At 41.8% G+C, this 16,808-nt stretch overlaps 1 protein-coding gene across 8 annotated transcripts in view; it reads left to right on the top strand.

Moving 5' to 3' along the window:
- Positions 1-16,808, top strand: part of LOC115102771 (protein cordon-bleu-like) — a 68,618-nt gene that overhangs the window by 5,822 nt on the left and 45,988 nt on the right. For 4 of the 8 annotated variants that reach the window (XM_065008924.1, XM_065008939.1, XM_065008933.1 and 1 more), the window contains exons 1-2: positions 13,846-13,972; positions 14,495-14,758. The exons of 3 other annotated variants lie outside the window; for them this stretch is intronic. In XM_065008924.1, the coding sequence (XP_064864996.1) occupies positions 14,682-14,758 (77 nt within the window). In that variant the 5' untranslated portion in view covers positions 13,846-13,972; positions 14,495-14,681. Of the gene's footprint in view, positions 1-13,845; positions 13,973-14,494; positions 14,759-16,808 lie in introns of those variants that run through there. One more of the 8 variants, XM_065008937.1, reaches the window with a different exon arrangement.

Below are 16,808 nucleotides of genomic sequence, written 5' to 3' on the forward strand. Positions count from 1 at the left end.
GAGGAGAGCTCCTAACAACAAAACACTTTTTTTCACCGCGATGGGTTTGATAAATTCACCTCCTGAAGGTGAAATGTGTGCTTACATTCTGAAATCTTGCTCTGATTTATCATCCAAAGGGTCCCAGAGATAACATGAAGTGTTGTTTTGTTAGATAAAATCCTTTTTCATATCCTAAAAAGGTCCATATAGCATGCACAATCGATTTTGTGTTTCCACTCATTCAATTTGCAAAGAAAGGAATCTGTGAAAATCTAACCGTAAATGTTGTTTCAACCAGTCAAATCACATTCGTATTTATTCCTCAGAGATCCTAGAACGTAACCAGACTTCACTATGTCATTAGGGGTGTAGTATATCCTATAGGACACTAAATTTGGTCAGAGAGCGGCACCTTCATAGCACCCAATGACGTTGGCGGTCTTCACTTGATTGGTGCTTATTTGACAAAGTTACAGTCAATCGGGGTCAAACGAAGCTAACTAGATGGCCAATGAGCAGGGAAACTCTGTATCTGTCGCAAAATGTAGCCGCTAACCTTGTGCGACAGCAAGCCTTTTCTTTTTGGACAAAAAGTTATAAGAATATGGAGAGTTATGAAAACTGGGTGTTTTGCAAATGTTGAACTTATAATATGGCTACTAATACTAGAAAAGCTAATTCAAAGTCCAAGTATACAGATTTGACGATATTCTTGCAGAAGAATGTAAATGTCTCCTTCACGATTTGCCCGAATGTACCTGTGTGACTTCACACTAAATGTCAAGTAGTTTGCTCATACTTCAAGTTATCCGTCTGAAACTTTGCACATACACTGCTGCTGTCTTGTGGACACCATCGGAATTACAAGCAGAGTGATGGCTAGAACTGTTGCATTTCAAAGATGGTGGTAGAAAAAAAACGGTTGTATTTTCTTCTACCAGATCTATTGTGTTATTCTTCTATATTCAATTCACATTTCCACAAACTTCAGTGTTTCCTTTCAAATCGTACCCAGAATATGCATATCCTTGCTTCAGGGCCTGAGCTACAGGCAGTTAGATTTGGGTATATCATTTTAGGCGAAAATTGAAAAAAAGGGGGCTATCCCTAAGAAGTTTAAAATAAAGAAATTACTATCAGTGATGCTCCCACATGACATTTTTGGCTGATACCGAAATCTAATATTTTCCTTGCCAAAAAACCCGATACCGATCTAAAAAAAATGCTGCCTTTTTAAGCATTCTAGTACAGTTAAATAATTGGCACACACACATGGATGCAGCGGTCCAGGGCACTACAGTCGCTGGTTCGAATCCAGGCTGTATCAAATCCAGCCATGATTAAGAGTCCCATAGGGCAGCACACAATTGGCCCAGCCTCATCCGGGGTAGGCCATCATTGACCCATCTATGTGAAGCTAGCTACAATAATGGACTTTGCGGTTAGCCTTCAACATAAAAGTATGGTATAATTCTACTATTTCTATTCATTTGCATCACTGTCAATGACAGTTTTATTTTGAAGGCCATCTGCAAATGTCACTATTGTGCCTAATCCTTATTGTGGCTAGCTTCACAACACAGTCCGGTTGAGCCTCACTAGCCAAATGAAGCTAGCTGGCTGCTTATAACTTTAGCTTTGGGCAACAGGGTTAAGTAGCTGGCTAGCTATTTATTTTCATGAACTGAAGTTCAATTTCAATAGGTGAACAACAAGTGGCAACCTAGCTAATACTTACTCACAAGGATTCCTAAATCATTGTTAAGAAGAATGAAAATCACTGCAGTTTCTACTGGTCATTGTTTTCAGGCTGGTTGTATTGGTGCTAGCTAAATACCAAGCAATTAAATTTACAATATCAAACAAGATAATATAAACATAAGACAGTTATGTATATTCTTCTGTATATCAAATTATATATACATGAACTTAATTTCCTTTAAAGACTCAGACATTAGTTGGAAACTAAATATTGCACAACCCCAGAAGTTGCGGTCAAACAAATTATGCTTTATTACCGACGCAGTATTGTATACACATCGTTCGTGGCTGATATTTGCTTGTTTGCAGACTTTTGTACAGCTTTGACAGTGCTACTGTATCTTTCTTGACACACAAATACCCAAAACGGCATTCCATAGTATGTATATTGTGAAGCTAATAGCAGTGACACTATTACTGTGTAATTCCAGTAGGGCAACATGGTAGTGTGTACCGGTGCTCGATCAGTTGGCGAAAGCCAACATCACCCACGACAGAGAACGGTTGATTGTCAAGGGCAATGAATTCCATTACCTTGGCTTTAATGGATTTCGCCTCGTCTCGCTGAAATTCTGTTACTCTTTCAAATGACTGCTCGATCCACACAGCAGACATCGTGGGCTAGTTTAGGAATGTTGTGTTGCACGTATAGTGCAAAATGTTACGTGGCGTCATTACGTCATGTACCTACATTTATATAGGTATGCATGTCAGCCTTGACATCGGTTTTGCACATCAGGGCATTAAACTAGACATTGGCCGATACCGATGTTGGCATTTTTAGCTAATATCGGCTGATTCCGAAATATTCACTGATTATATTGTGCAACCCTAATTACTATAGTAAGTAGGCTACCCTGCCGCCCTGATTTAATAACAGGTTTTTCAAATTCAATATTTGTGCACAATTACTTATTTTGCGTCCCTTTCATATTTAAATAAAATATGAAAGGGACGCAAAAGGCACTCATTTTGGGGAACGACTCATTTATTGGATTGATAATATTTTTTTCCCAATGGAACATATCAAAGGTAGCACCTTTAGCTGTTGGTAAAATGGTTCTCTTTAGATTACTATGACAACTGCCATTTGTTAGGGTCTTCTACTTTTGTCAGGTAATGTCATCACAGAGGCATTAACAGCTTTATTTTACATGGCAAGAACAAGAAGGAAGGTTTAAAGGGAAACGGAGCCCGTAAAACACTCACAGGGATGGAAGAATGTACCAAATGGCACCCTATTCCCTATAGAGTATAGTGCACTACTTTTGACTAAATTATCACGATATCTATATATTTTTTCATTCAATAACGATAATTATCATGATATTAATCAAATAATGTTTAAAAGGTGCATATCTTCTTCAAGCTCAAGAATGTCTGAACAAACTGTGGTTAGAGCATTGGGCCAGTAACCGAAAGGTTGCTAGATCGAATCCCTGAGCTGACAAGGTAAAAATCTGTTGTTCTACCCCTGAACAAGGCAGTTAACCCACTGCTCCCTGATAGGCCGTCATTGTAAGTAAGAAGTTGTTATTAACTGACTTGCCTAGTTAAATAAAGATTACTTTTTTTTTTATTATGTGAGCTACACATACAATTATACTTGAAGGAAAATTGTTCCATGTTTGCGGCCAGGGAGCAGGTACAGTTGAAGTTGGAAGTTTACATACACCTGAGCCAAATACATTTCAACTCAGTTTTTCACAATTCCTGACATTTAATCCTAGTAAAGATTCCCTGTCTTAGGTCAGTTAGGATCACCACTTTATTTTAAGAATGTGAAATGTCAGAATAATAGTAGAGAGAATGAACTATTTCAGCTTTTATTTCTTTCATCACATTCCCAGTTCCCAGAAGTTTACATACACTCAATTAGTATTTGGTAGCATTGCCTTTAAATTGTTTAAATTGGGTCAAACGTTTTGGGTAGCCTTCCACAAGCTTCCCACAATACGTTGGGTGAATTTTGGACCATTCCTCCTGAGTCAGGTGTGCTCGCACACACTTTTTCAGTTCTGCTCACAGATGTTCTATAGGTTTGAGGGCTTTGTGATTGCCAATCCAGTACCTTGACTTTGTTGTCCTTAAACCATTTTGCCACAACTTTGGAAGTATGCTCGGGGTTATTGTCCACTTGGAAGACCCATTTGCGACCAAGCTTTAACTTCCTGACTGTTGCTTCAATATATCCACATAATTGTCTTTCCTCATGATGCCATCTATTTTGTGAAGTGCAGCAAAGCACCCCCACAACATGATGCTGCCTTTCCCCGTGCTTCCTTGTGTTCTTTGCTTGGTAGCCTCCCCCTTTTCCCTCCAAACATAACAATGGTCTTTATGGCCATTATGGACATTTTTTGTTTCATCAGACCAGAGGACATTTCTCCAAAAAGTATGATCTTTGTCTGGCTTTTTTTATGGCGGTTTTGGAGCAGTGGCTTCTTCCTTGCTGAGCGGACATTCAGGTTATGTCAATATAGGACTTGTTTTACTGTGGATATAGATACATTTGTACCTGTTTCCTCCAGCATCTTCACAAGGTCCTTTGCTGCTGTTCTGGGAATGATTTGAACTTTTCGCACCAAAGTACGTTCATCTCTAGGAGACAGAACGCATCTCCTTCCTGAGTGGTATGACGGCTGCGTGGTCCCATGGTGTTTATACTTGCATACTATTGTTTGTACAGATGAACGTGGTACCTTCAGGCGTTTGTAAATTGCTCCCAAGGATGAACCAGAGTTGTGGAGGTCTACAATTCTTTTTCTGAGGTCTTGGCTGATTTCTTTTGATTTTCCCATGATGTCAAGCAAAGAGGCACTGAATTTGAAGGTAGGCCTTGAAATATATCCACAGGTACACCTCCAATTGACTCAAATGATGTCAATTAACCTATCAGAAGCTTATAAAGCCATGACATAAGTCAACTTAGTGTATGTGAACTTCTGACCCACTTGAATTATGATTCCGTGAAATAATCTGTCTGTAAACAATTGTTGGATTAGAAAAAAAATCAATACCGTTGCGCAAACTCAAACTTCCTGCATGTTCCAAAGAGTGACTTTGCTTCAGATGTTGAAAAAGGTTTGTCGTATTACCGGACTTCGTAGCCACCTGTCTACGGCACAATTTGCACCCAACATTGTTCTACTCTACTGTCGGACTTCAAAATGCCAAACCACTTCCAAATTACTGAAATAGTTTAACCCTTTTTATCGATAGTTTCTTCGTTGTAAGCTGCTCCTTCTCTATGGCTATCACGGACACTGTTTTCACCTACATCACACATTGTTCGTGGTTAATTGTGGCTACTCCATCACTCGAGATGTGTTTTTTTGTGGGCATATACCTCTCCACGTGCATATTGTCACTTCTCTGCACGTTCCTGCTGCGTCACAGAGGTGAAATGGACTGCTGTACCTAATTATTCTATATCGACATTATCGAAAATGAATCTAAATGTTTTATATCGTTATTGAGGGAAGTAATTACCTCCAATAATTATTGCTATTGATTTATCGCCCAGCCCTATTTTGACCTAATGGTCCCTGTCAAGGGACTAGGGTGCCATTTGGGACACAGTCCACTTCTGAGGAGATGAAATGCTCATTTTTGGTACCTGGGTGACTAGATTTTGAAATCTGAGCAGGCAATTTTAGTGGAGGCTACTAAAGCACGATGTGGTTTCAAAGTGATGAAGGACTTAAGCCCTGTAAAGGCCAGACAGGCAGATAACTGGCAGTCTGTAATTCATGTCTGAAGCTGTGTATGGACCCTGGTCAAAGTAGTACACTACATAGGGATTAGAGTGCCATTTGGGACAACTTTCAGACATCCTGAGACGCCAGCCTTTTTAGCTTAGCTAGCCCAGAGAGCCTTGCTCTTCCTAGCCCTGCTCTGCCTTACTGTGCTATAGGACGTTATCGGGAGTTCAACCCTGATCACAACAGTATGTGTTTAACTTTATGTATATTTATTTTGCATATTGTCATGGTGAAGATGACACAATTGCGAAATAGTCCCGCTTACTATTTCAGTGAGTTTCAACCATGTGGATACTCACTGTATATTGTGACATATAGTTACAGTATAACTGCTCTGGAGTTGGCTTAAGTTGATTTGTTTCTCTTTTGTGTGAATTGGAGTATTGTGTGTGTTTTAGGGGCTATGAGCAGTTCCAGTCCCAGGTCTAAAAGGCTAAAGTGTATATACCTAGGCCAACAGTCTTAATTAGCAGTGTGTGTGTTTACTACTGTAAATGCCTAGGCCTGGTGTTGTTGTCTGAGCTAAGGGACCATCTATAAGCGTGTAGTAATGGGTCTCAGCCCAAATTGTCTCCAGATTGACGTGGGGTTTAGTTTAGGGCTCCCAGTTTAATTTGCCTGCCTCACAAAAGAGTTTGGTGCAATATAGCCTGGAAAATGCAGAATTCCTCAGTTGCATGCAGCTGTAATACCAAATTAACTATCTATTATTGCTTGTAAACATTTGAAATAGATGTTCATATTTTACCGTATGAAGTATATTACAGTCTGTATTTTAACATGTCCTTTTGCTCAAATGCTTTAGTGGCTTTTTGTTGTGGCAGAGTGACTACTCGCAGTGCCTGTTTTGAGTTTACAGTCGATTATATGGACCAAAGATCATCTAAAATAATAAGCCACTGTGTATCTTCACTTTGATTTCACCCTTTGACTGTCAACCATTCATTGTCTTATCACTATGTTGTCCATGCTTCTCTGTCTGTTCCCTGGTAATGTTACCTAAAATACACTCCCCATTAGCAGTAGAGAGTGTTGTCCCTAAGCACCAGCTACACCCCTGCTTGTCTCCCCAGACCAGACGGGCCTCAGACCAGCTTCAGAGACACACCCAGTGCAGTGGGTTGTATTTTTGGTCAGGTTCAAGTCTTAAAGCTTGTGGTCCATTAACATTTTGCTCACTAAGCACTCCCCTGCCCCACCCTCATTTCCCTTACTTACATTTGTGTGTACAGATGTAGGATCTTAATTTGATCACCCTGTTGCAGGGGGACATTTAAAACATTTTTGTTTCCTTGAGGTTTTAAGTCTTCTCAAGTTTGTAATTTCCTCTTTGAAATCTCAGACTTGATTTTCCCTTACGAAATGTGTGTCAACTCCTACAAAAATGTTAATTCATTATAATCCACATAATAATTCACATTTCCTGTTGCTGCGGGATTATTTTCCTGCTGTAGCATACTGGCTCATTTATACTTTAGGTGTATCCCTGAAACTATAACCTTGACGTTTCTATTGAGATGGATTGAGGACAGGCATTTCTATTTGTTTTTCAAGAGAAGATAATTTTAAGCTTTTTGCAAGATGACAGAGAAGTGATGTATTGTTGGCGGTGGTATATGGCTGGAAATAACTATTCCTGTTTTACTGGCCATCGGGTTTAAAATGACCTGACTGCCTGACACTAGTCTTCATACATAGTTCTCTGACTGCCTGGCACTAGTCTTCATAAATAGTTCTCTGACTGCCTGGCACTAGTCTTTATAAATAGTTCTCTGACTGCCTGGCACTAGTCTTTATAAATAGTTCTCTGACTGCCTGGCACTAGTCTTCATACATAGTTCTCTGACTGCCTGGCACTAGTCTTCATACATAGTTCTCTGACTGCCTGGCACTAGTCTTCATACATAGTTCTCTGACTGCCTGGCACTAGTCTTTATAAATAGTTCTCTGACTGCCTGGCACTAGTCTTTATAAATAGTTCTCTGACTGCCTGGCACTAGTCTTTATAAATAGTTATCTGACTGCCTGGCACTAGTCTTTATAAATAGTTCTCTGACTGCCACCACACGCAGCAGATGAATTACTTCCATGGACTCTTCAGTGCACATGCTGTGTTGGGACCTGACCGATCTAGTTTTACTATTGTTTACGCAGTTACGACTTGTTTACGCAGTTTTGAAGAGAATATGTTTCAATTTATTGGTAGGTTACATCATAATCATGTACACATACACGCATACCAATTTAGGGAATTGATTGCTTTTAAATGTTATGTAGGTTATTGTAGTCAAGAGGGCAACATTTTTTAAGTGAGTCATTACTCTACAGCAGTCTGCTGACTAGTTGCAGTGTGCTCTAGTGAATGGTGGACATGAGGGGCTGTTTCAACACAAGTTGAGCACTAAGCTACAGGACCTATTTTAGGCCACTGTCAGACTGTGTAGTCTGAGGATTGTGTGGTAGGTGGGTTTGTGGTGAAGACTGATCTGTGTCGTGGTCAAAGGTTTTTAGAATGACTCATTCATTTCCACAAAGTTTGCTTGCTTCAGTGTCTTTAGATATTTTTGTCAGATGTTACTATGGAATAGTGAAGTATAATTACAAGCATTTCATATGTGTCAAAGGCTTTTATTTACAATTACATGAAGTTAATGCATAGAGTCAATATTTGCAGTGTTGACCCTTCTTTTTCAAGACCTCTGCAATCCGCCCTGGCATGCTGTCAATTAACTTCCGGGCCACATCCTGACTGATGGCAGCCCATTCTTGCATAATCAATGCTTGGAGTTTGTGGGTTTTTGTTTGTTCACCCGCCTCTTGAGGATTGACCACAAGTTCTCATTGAGATTAAGGTCTGGGGAGTTTCCTGGCCATGGGCCTAAAATATCAATGTTTTGTTCCCTGAGCCACTTAGTTATCACTTTTGCCTTATGGCAACGTGCTCCATCATGCTGGAAAAGGCATTGTTCATCACCAAACTGTTCCTGGATGGTTGGGAGAAGTTGCACTCGTTCTTTATTCATGGCTGTGTTCTTAGGCAAAATTGTGAGTGAGCCCACTCCCTTGGCTGAGAAGCAACCCCACACATGAATGGTCTCCGGATGCTTTACTGTTGGCATGACACAGGACTGATGGTAGCTCTCAACTTGTCTTCTCCGGACAGGCTTTTTTACGGATGCCCCAAACAATCGGAAAGGGGATTCATCAGAGAAAATGACTTTACCCCAGTCCTCAGCAGTCCAATCCCTGTACTTTTTGCAGAATATCAGTCTGTCCCTGGTGTTTTTCCTGGAGAGAAGTGGCTTCTTTGCTGCCCTTCTTGACACCAGGCCATCCTCAAAGTCTTCGCCTCACTGTGTCTGCAGATGCACTCACACCTGCCTGCTGCCATTCCTGAGCAAGGTCTGTACTGGTGGTGCCCCGATCCCGCAGCTGAATCAACTTTAGGAGACGGTCCTGGCACTTGCTGGACATTCTTGGCCTACCTGAAGCCTTCTTCACAACAATTGAACCGCTCTCCTTGAAGTTCTTGATGATCCGATAAGTGGTTGATTTAGGTGCAATCTTACTGGCAGCAATATCCTTTCCTGTGAAGCCCTTTTTGTGCATAGCAATGATGACGGCACGTGTTTCCTTGCAGGTAACCATGGTTGACAGATGAAGAACAATGATTCCAAGTACCACCCTCCTTTTGAAGCTTCCAGTCTGTTGGTCATGCTGATTGAGTTTGAATGAGTGATCTCCAGCCTTGTCCTCTTCAATACTCAATACCTGTGTTAATGAGAGAATCACTGACATGTCAGCTGGTCCTTTTGTGGCAGGGCTGAAATGCAGTGGAAATGTATTTTGGGGATTCAGTTCATTTGCATGGCAAAGAGGGACTTTGCAATTAATTGCAATTCATCTGATCATTCTTCATTACATTCTGGAGTATATGCAATTTGCCATCATCCAAACTGAGGCAGCAGACTTTGTGAAAATTAATATTTGTGTAATTCTCAAAACTTTTGGCCACGACTCTACAGTACAGTTGAGACAAGCCCCCAAATATTAGGTTAGGTGTGGTAGTAATCTTGAGTTCATTAATGGCCATGTTCTTATATTGGCTGGTTTGGATGGTTGTGATTGTTATTTCACCTGCACCGTCACACTGTAGATGGCAGAGTCTGAGTAAGAGGAAGAGCAGCTGTTGGTTCTAGTGATGCTTTAGGTTATCATACGGTGATGCTAGTACAGACACTAGTTTGCCACTGTTTACAGCTATTTCCCCTTTCACACCTTTACTGCAGTAGCCTCCCCTTATTTAACAAATACCATAATCATATGTTAGTCTCATTCTGTTACTGGAAGTGTCTATGGCTAAAAGAGGAGTGGTATAATATTGAGTCCTTCCCTGCAGCAGAGCATTGTTAATTGAGGGAGCTGCTTAGGGAGTATGGAACAAACTAATTGTTATTTCCTGCTGTTCTGTTCCCTCCCTCCCTCCCCAGTCCCCGCTGCTCAGTGCTCTACTCCCTGTCTTGTGGGATATTACCCTCCACCAGGGATGGTTTCACACACACAGCAGCTGGTCTAGAGGGCCAGGTTATACAGTATAATCCTGGTCTGCATCTCAAATGGCACACTATTCCCTGTATAGTGCACTACTTTTGGCCATGGCTCATAAGGCTCTGGTCAAAAGTAGTGCACTATATACTGTAGGGATGCAGATCTGGTGTATAGGGTAGGCTATACAGTATAGGCTTCTCTTGTTTGCACTGGTATGTGCAATCCTCGAAGATTAGGTTCTGTCTGGGATTGAGAGAGACTGAATCCTGTCCAGATACACGTGGAACACGGTCTTTATTAAAGGGGACAGGTCTTCTCATGACATGGGTCATGGCTAAGTGAGAGTTGTTAGTCTAAGACCATGGTCTGAAGCGGTCAGTGGATTAGAGCAGAGACTTAGTCTGCTTCCCAAATGGCAACCTATTCTCTACATAGTGCCCTACTTTTGATCAAAGCCCTATGGATCCTGGTCAAAAGTTGTGCACTATATAGAAATAGGGTGCCCTTTGGGACACAGATATATCTGCAGTAATATGGGATGCTAAAGAAATAACCCTATTAACTCAGCACTGCACCATCTGGCTTCAGAGGCTTTGTTTGGTCCACTCAGCCATGTGTCTTATCAGTAAACTATAGTTGTATGTATTTGTTGTGTCAATAGCCTACTTCTGAAATGACTTCAGAACACTGCTGGTGCTCTATGGTGTTTGCTATATTTAATAGTTGCATTAAGACATTCCTGAGGTACTTTGAAGTGAGGATGCTTTGTCATTATTTGTTCGCTAGGTAGGCGGCATGGGTAGCCTAGTGGTTAGAGCGTTGGACTAGTAACCGGAAGGTTGTGAGTTCAAACCCCCGAGCTGACAAGGTACAGATAAAGAATCTGCCCCTGAACAGGCAGTTAACCCACTGTTCCCAGGCCGTCATTGAAAATAAGAATGTGTTCTTAACTGACTTGCCTGGTTAAATAAAGGTAAAAAATAAATAAAAAATACACACAAACGGTGTTATATAGCACCTAAAAGGGCTCTTCGGCTGTCCCCATAGGAGAACCCTTTGAAGAACCCTTTTTGGTTCCGGGTTTGAACCCTTTTGGGTTCCATGTAAAACCCTACCCACAGAGGGTTCTACATGGAACCCAAAGGATCCTACCTTGAACCAAAAAACAGCCAAAGAACCCTGTTTTCTAGTGTTTAGTTGAAGTGAATATGTTGGCTGTTTTTTCCTGTGGCTGTAATTACTTATGCGATGTCTCACCACCAGTCATACATAGACCAGGCAGCCCTAATCACCAACCAGTCAGGAGCAGATGACCAGGCCTAGGCACCTAGCTTACATGTCTCTGACTGCTGTGAAGGGAAGAGGGGTGGTGTCTGATTTTGTTACAGTACGACAAGTGGTGCCTCTGCCTCTCCCTTAGGTGGATGTCAGAGAGAACGGCAGCCCAGAGATGCTCTTCTCTTATTCATGTATCTCTCTCTTACTGCCAATGAGTAATTGATCCCAGAAGGCACCTGTGTTAGAGCAAGAGGAGCTGAGTTCACTTGTTCCCCCAGAGATGTGGTTACAGTCAGTATAGTCCTGTCCCTCCCAGAACCAGCAGCTTTGGAACAGTCCAAGGCTAGCAGAGCCGGAGTATTCTGAGCATGGTGTGTGGGTGTGTAATGATAGAGCATGGCATTTGGGAAGAGGCTGTGGGGGGGGCGGGGCAAGAAGTGTCTGATGTTGGAGTACTCTGGACTGCAACGGAATATACCCTGTTACACCCTCTACATATTCTACAACCGAAACACCCACATTACCCTCCATAGTGACTCACCAGCTATCATTGTCCTAAAGGGGACACGTTTTAAATCTATACGCAACAAAAATAATACACCCCAAAAAACTTTGGAGACACCACGAACCATGACCTAAACATAATGAAAACCGCAAGGCAAATAAACTCAGCAAAAAAAGAAATGTCCATATTTCAGGACCCTGTCTTTCAAAGATAATTTGTAAAAATCCAAATAACTTCACAGATCTTCATTGTAAAGGGTTTAAACACTTTCCCATGCTCAATGAACTATAAATAATTAATGAACATGCACCTGTGGAACGGTTGTTAAGACAGCTTACAGATGGTAGGCAATTAAGGTCACAGTTATGAAAACTTAGGACACTAAAGAGGCCTTTCTACTGGCTCTGAAAAACACCAAAAGAAAGATGCCCATGGTCCCTGCTCATCTGGGTGAACATGCCTTAGGCATGCTGCAAGGAGGCATGAGGACTGCAGATGTAGGCAGTAAATTGCAATGTCCGTACTGTGAGACGCCTAAGACGGCGCTACAACTGCCCGAGTTAGACCAGGAACGCACATCCCTCCATCAGTGCTCAGACTGTCCGCAATAGGCTGAGAGAGGCTGGACTGAGGGCTTTTAGGCCTGTTGTAAGGCAGGTCCTCACCAGACATCACCGGCAACAACGTCGCCTATGGGCACAAACCCACCGTCGCTGGACCAGACAGGACTGGCAAAAAGTGCTCTTCACTGACGAGTCACGGTTTTGTCTCACCGGGGGTGATTGTCGGATTCACTTTTATCGTCGATGGAATGAGCGTTATACCGAGGCCTGTACTCTGGAGCGGGATCAATTTGGAGGTGGAGGGTCCGTCATGGTCTGGGGCGGTGTATCACAGCATCATCGGACTGAGCTTGTTGTCATTGCAGGCAATCTCAACGCTGTGCCTTACAGGGAAGACATCCTGGTACATGTGGTACCCTTCCTGCAGGCTCATTCTGACATGACCCTCCAGCATGACAATGCCACTAGCCATACTGCTCATTCTGTGCATGATTTCCTGCAAGACAGGAATATCAGTGTTCTGCCATGGCCAGCGAAGAGCCCCGATCTTAATCCCATTGAGCACGTCGGGACCTGTTATTTCTGAGGGTGAGGGCTAGGGCCATTCCCCCTAGAAATGTCCAGGAACTTGCAGGTGCCTTGGTGGGAGAGTGGGGTAACATTTCACAGCAAGAACTGGCAAATCTGGTGCAGTCCATGAGGAGGAGATGCACTGCAGTACTTAATGCAGCTGGTGGCCACACCAGATACTGTTCCTTTTTGATTTTGACCCCCCCTTTGTTCAGGGACACATTATTACATTTCTGTTAGTCACATGTCTGTGGAACTTGTTCAGTTTATGTCTCATTTGTTGAACCCTATGTTCATACAAATATTTACACATGTTAAGTTTGCTGAAAATAAATGCAGTTGACAGTGAGAGTTTTATATGAAAATATTCATTGGCTTATGTTTTCATTTTAAAACCAATACAACCATCATCTACTTCTTGGTACATTATTATACAGATTTGACTTTAGGCTACCTGTTGGTGTTTTCCGTGTTACTGTTCTCAGAGAACTGTGTATTGTATTGTAGTAGAGCCAAATAGAGTTTTAAATGGACACTTCAGAGAATTCACTGGCCAGGTTGTTATCATCAGAAAGCCAATGAAGTCCTTGCCATCTCAGCAATAAAATAGGGTGGGCTTTAGTCTACCCTTCGAAGTTTGTAATTTGAGAGTGGGGGCATATGCTGAATTAGGAAGCTGCATGCTCTTAGCAACTGCAAACAAATGCCTTTGTGGAGCTCAAATGTCCCCTAGATGCATGTGGGTCATTCACTTTTTGCAGCATATGTCATAAATACCCAGCTGCCACCAAATAGAGAGCAAGTCTCTCTCTCCTAGTGGTGTAAATATAGGTTGCTATGAGAACACCATGGCTCCCAGAGAGCATGCTGCCATTGTTGCTCTGTGGAGTGGCTGAGGGTATTCACTGTCTGTCCTCTGCTCAATAAGGGGGAAACTCAAGTGACAACCGACAAGAATAGCATTGGTTCTAACGTGTGGAAGGGTTAAAGAGCTTCTTAAGGTAGTGTTTTCCCTATATTATTTTAGCAGAGGTGTCTCTAAATTGTTGCAACCGCTGCAAAAAATATGATGTAATTTAATATACAGTACCAGTCAAAAGTTTGGACACACTTACTCATTCCAGGGTTTTCTTTATCTCTACTATTTTCTACATTGTAGAATTACAGTGAAGACATCAAAACTATGAATAACACATATGGAATGATGTAGTAACCAAAAAAGTGTTAAACAAATTCAAATATATTTGAGATTCTTCAAAGTAGCCACCCTTTGCCTTGATGGAAGCTTTGCACACTCTTGGCATTATCTCAACCAGCTTCACTTGGTTTTGATGGCTTCACTATTATTCTACAATGTTGAAAATAGTACAAATAAACAAAAACCCTTTGAGTAGGTGTGTCCAAACTTTTGACGTGTGTGTGTGTGTGTGTGAGTATATTAGTTAAAAAATGTTTTGTACTTTTTACCCCTTTTTCGTGGTATCCAATTGGTAGTTAGTCTTGTCCCATTAATTCCCATATAGACTCTGTAGAGGCGAAGGTCGAGAGCCATGCAGCCTCCGAAACACGACCCTGCCTAGCTGCACTGCATCTTGACACACTGCTCGCTTAACCCAGAAGCTAGCCACACCAATGTGCCGCCACAGGATTCGCTAGAGCACGGTGGGACAAGGACATCCCGGCAGGCCAAACCCTCCTCTAACCCGGACGATGCTGGGCCAGTTGTGCCCCGCCTCATCGGTCTCCCGGTCGCAGCCAGCTGCGACACAGCCTGGGATCGAACCCAGGTCTGTAGTGACTCCTCAAGCACTGTGATGCAGTGCCTTTAGACCGCTGTGCCACTCAGGAGACTATATATATATATTTCTGCCGCGATTCTGCCGAGTTTTTAAATACATTTAGATCGTCGTCTCAATTACTGGAAGTCTATGGGAACGCTAGTAGCAATCCAGTCTCTCATTGATGTGTGCTGACAGTCTCTCTTTCTCTCAGCACTTGGACACCTTCCAAATGAAGGCAGTTTTTCCCCTCAGTCCTTAATCAATAGCTAGTCTGTTGTGGAATTAAAAGATCCCAAATGAGATGGCCAAAGATTTCTAAAACCAGATCAAGCTGCTTTAGCAGACAATAGGCACAATGGGGTGGACTACATAATTACCCAAAGAAGTCATTTATTTCCTGATATTTACTTGTTTATTCTCCTCTGTCCCTTCATATTATTATTAATACATTTTTAAATCAAATGTTCAATGTATATATTTTGATCAGAACTTTCATATTATTGTATGCTAAGAAAAGCACTAATGTCAGGAAATAGATTATTAAGATTTTCCTTTATCTTACACACAGTACACGAATAGCAGTATGTTCCAATAGGATCCTAGTTCATATGTAGTTACTAATAATATGCAGGTATTTCATATGCTAATTATGGTCAGTAAAATAAATGTATGTTGGAGTGAAATGGGTCACTTTTGTTTTATTACTCCATAGTATGCCTAAATTCACAATTCCTACTTTTGAGAGAATAGTGCACCCATTGTTTGGGGCTAATCCCATTGTGTTGCATAGAACGGGCCATGACAGGTGTTCCAAATGGCACACTATCCACTTTATAGTGGACTACTTTAGATTGTCCAGGGCCTATAGAGCTCTGCTCAAAAGTGATGCACCATGTAAAGATTAGGGTGCCATTTGGGATGCACCTAGTGTTTCCTCTACCTTCAACTTCTAAAATGACAGGTCGTCATTGTGCGAGTCTCTCTTCATCAGGTCTAAACAGTCTACTGCTTCTAATACACTACAGTCCCAAACTCTACTAACATATTCCACTATTTTAATAAGACCCAGGGAAGGAAGGAATATTTATATTTCCAGAATTATTTTGGCAGGATAACTTATGAAACTCATACATTACAAGCTCTTATCAGTCTTTCCTTGCAGAGTTAGCCAGTGAGTTGTATCTCCCACTGACTCACTGCTTCCTTTATTGTTGTCCAATACAACAGAGAGCATTATTGATATGAACTTGAGCCTGTGGCAGAAAGAGCACAGAGGGGTTGACTTATTCTATCTGGATAGTTGCCTAGAGGGGAGCAGAGCCTTATTTGGGCCTTGGAATGTGAACAGTCCCATGCACACAGAGACTAATCTCGTAATCAGTCTAACACAACACCAGGGTAACAAATTGCCAGGTTATAGAAGTAGTATCTATTCACTGGTTAGCTAGATACCCTACAGCTACTGCAGTTCCTGTGCTGTGGGGCTTGTTGTGATGCTTACACACTCCCACTGGGTCTAAACAGCTAGGTTAGGTTTATAGCAGTAGTAGGCCACTCCTCTCAACACCTAGCTGGTTTGTTAGTCACTGGCTACTCCCTACTGTAGTCCCCTGTGCTGTACTGTTGGGGGATGTTGTTGACCATATCATAGTTACACTATGGTTACACTATCTCTGACAATCCCTACTGCAATGTAATCCTACAATAATTACAGCTGTATGTCTTTTTGGGTAAGTCTCTAAGAGCTTTGCACATCTGGACTGTACAATATTTGCCCATTATTCTTTAAAACATTATTCAAATTGCCTGTTGAAAATGGCTGTCTAACAATCATCAAGTCTTGCTATAGATTTCCAAGCTGATTTAAGTCAAAAGTGTAACCGGGGTCACTCGGTTACATATAATGTTGTCGTGGTATGCAACTCCAGTGTAGATTTGGGCTACTCCTTGCCAATGACAAGCATACCCATAACATGATGCAGCCACCACCATGCTTGAAAATATGAAGAGTGGTACTCAGTGACGTGTTTGATTTGCCCCAAGCATTACGCTTTGT

The sequence above is a fragment of the Oncorhynchus nerka genome, linkage group LG3 (genome assembly GCF_034236695.1).
Source record: "Oncorhynchus nerka isolate Pitt River linkage group LG3, Oner_Uvic_2.0, whole genome shotgun sequence".
Lineage (NCBI taxonomy): Eukaryota > Metazoa > Chordata > Actinopteri > Salmoniformes > Salmonidae > Oncorhynchus > Oncorhynchus nerka.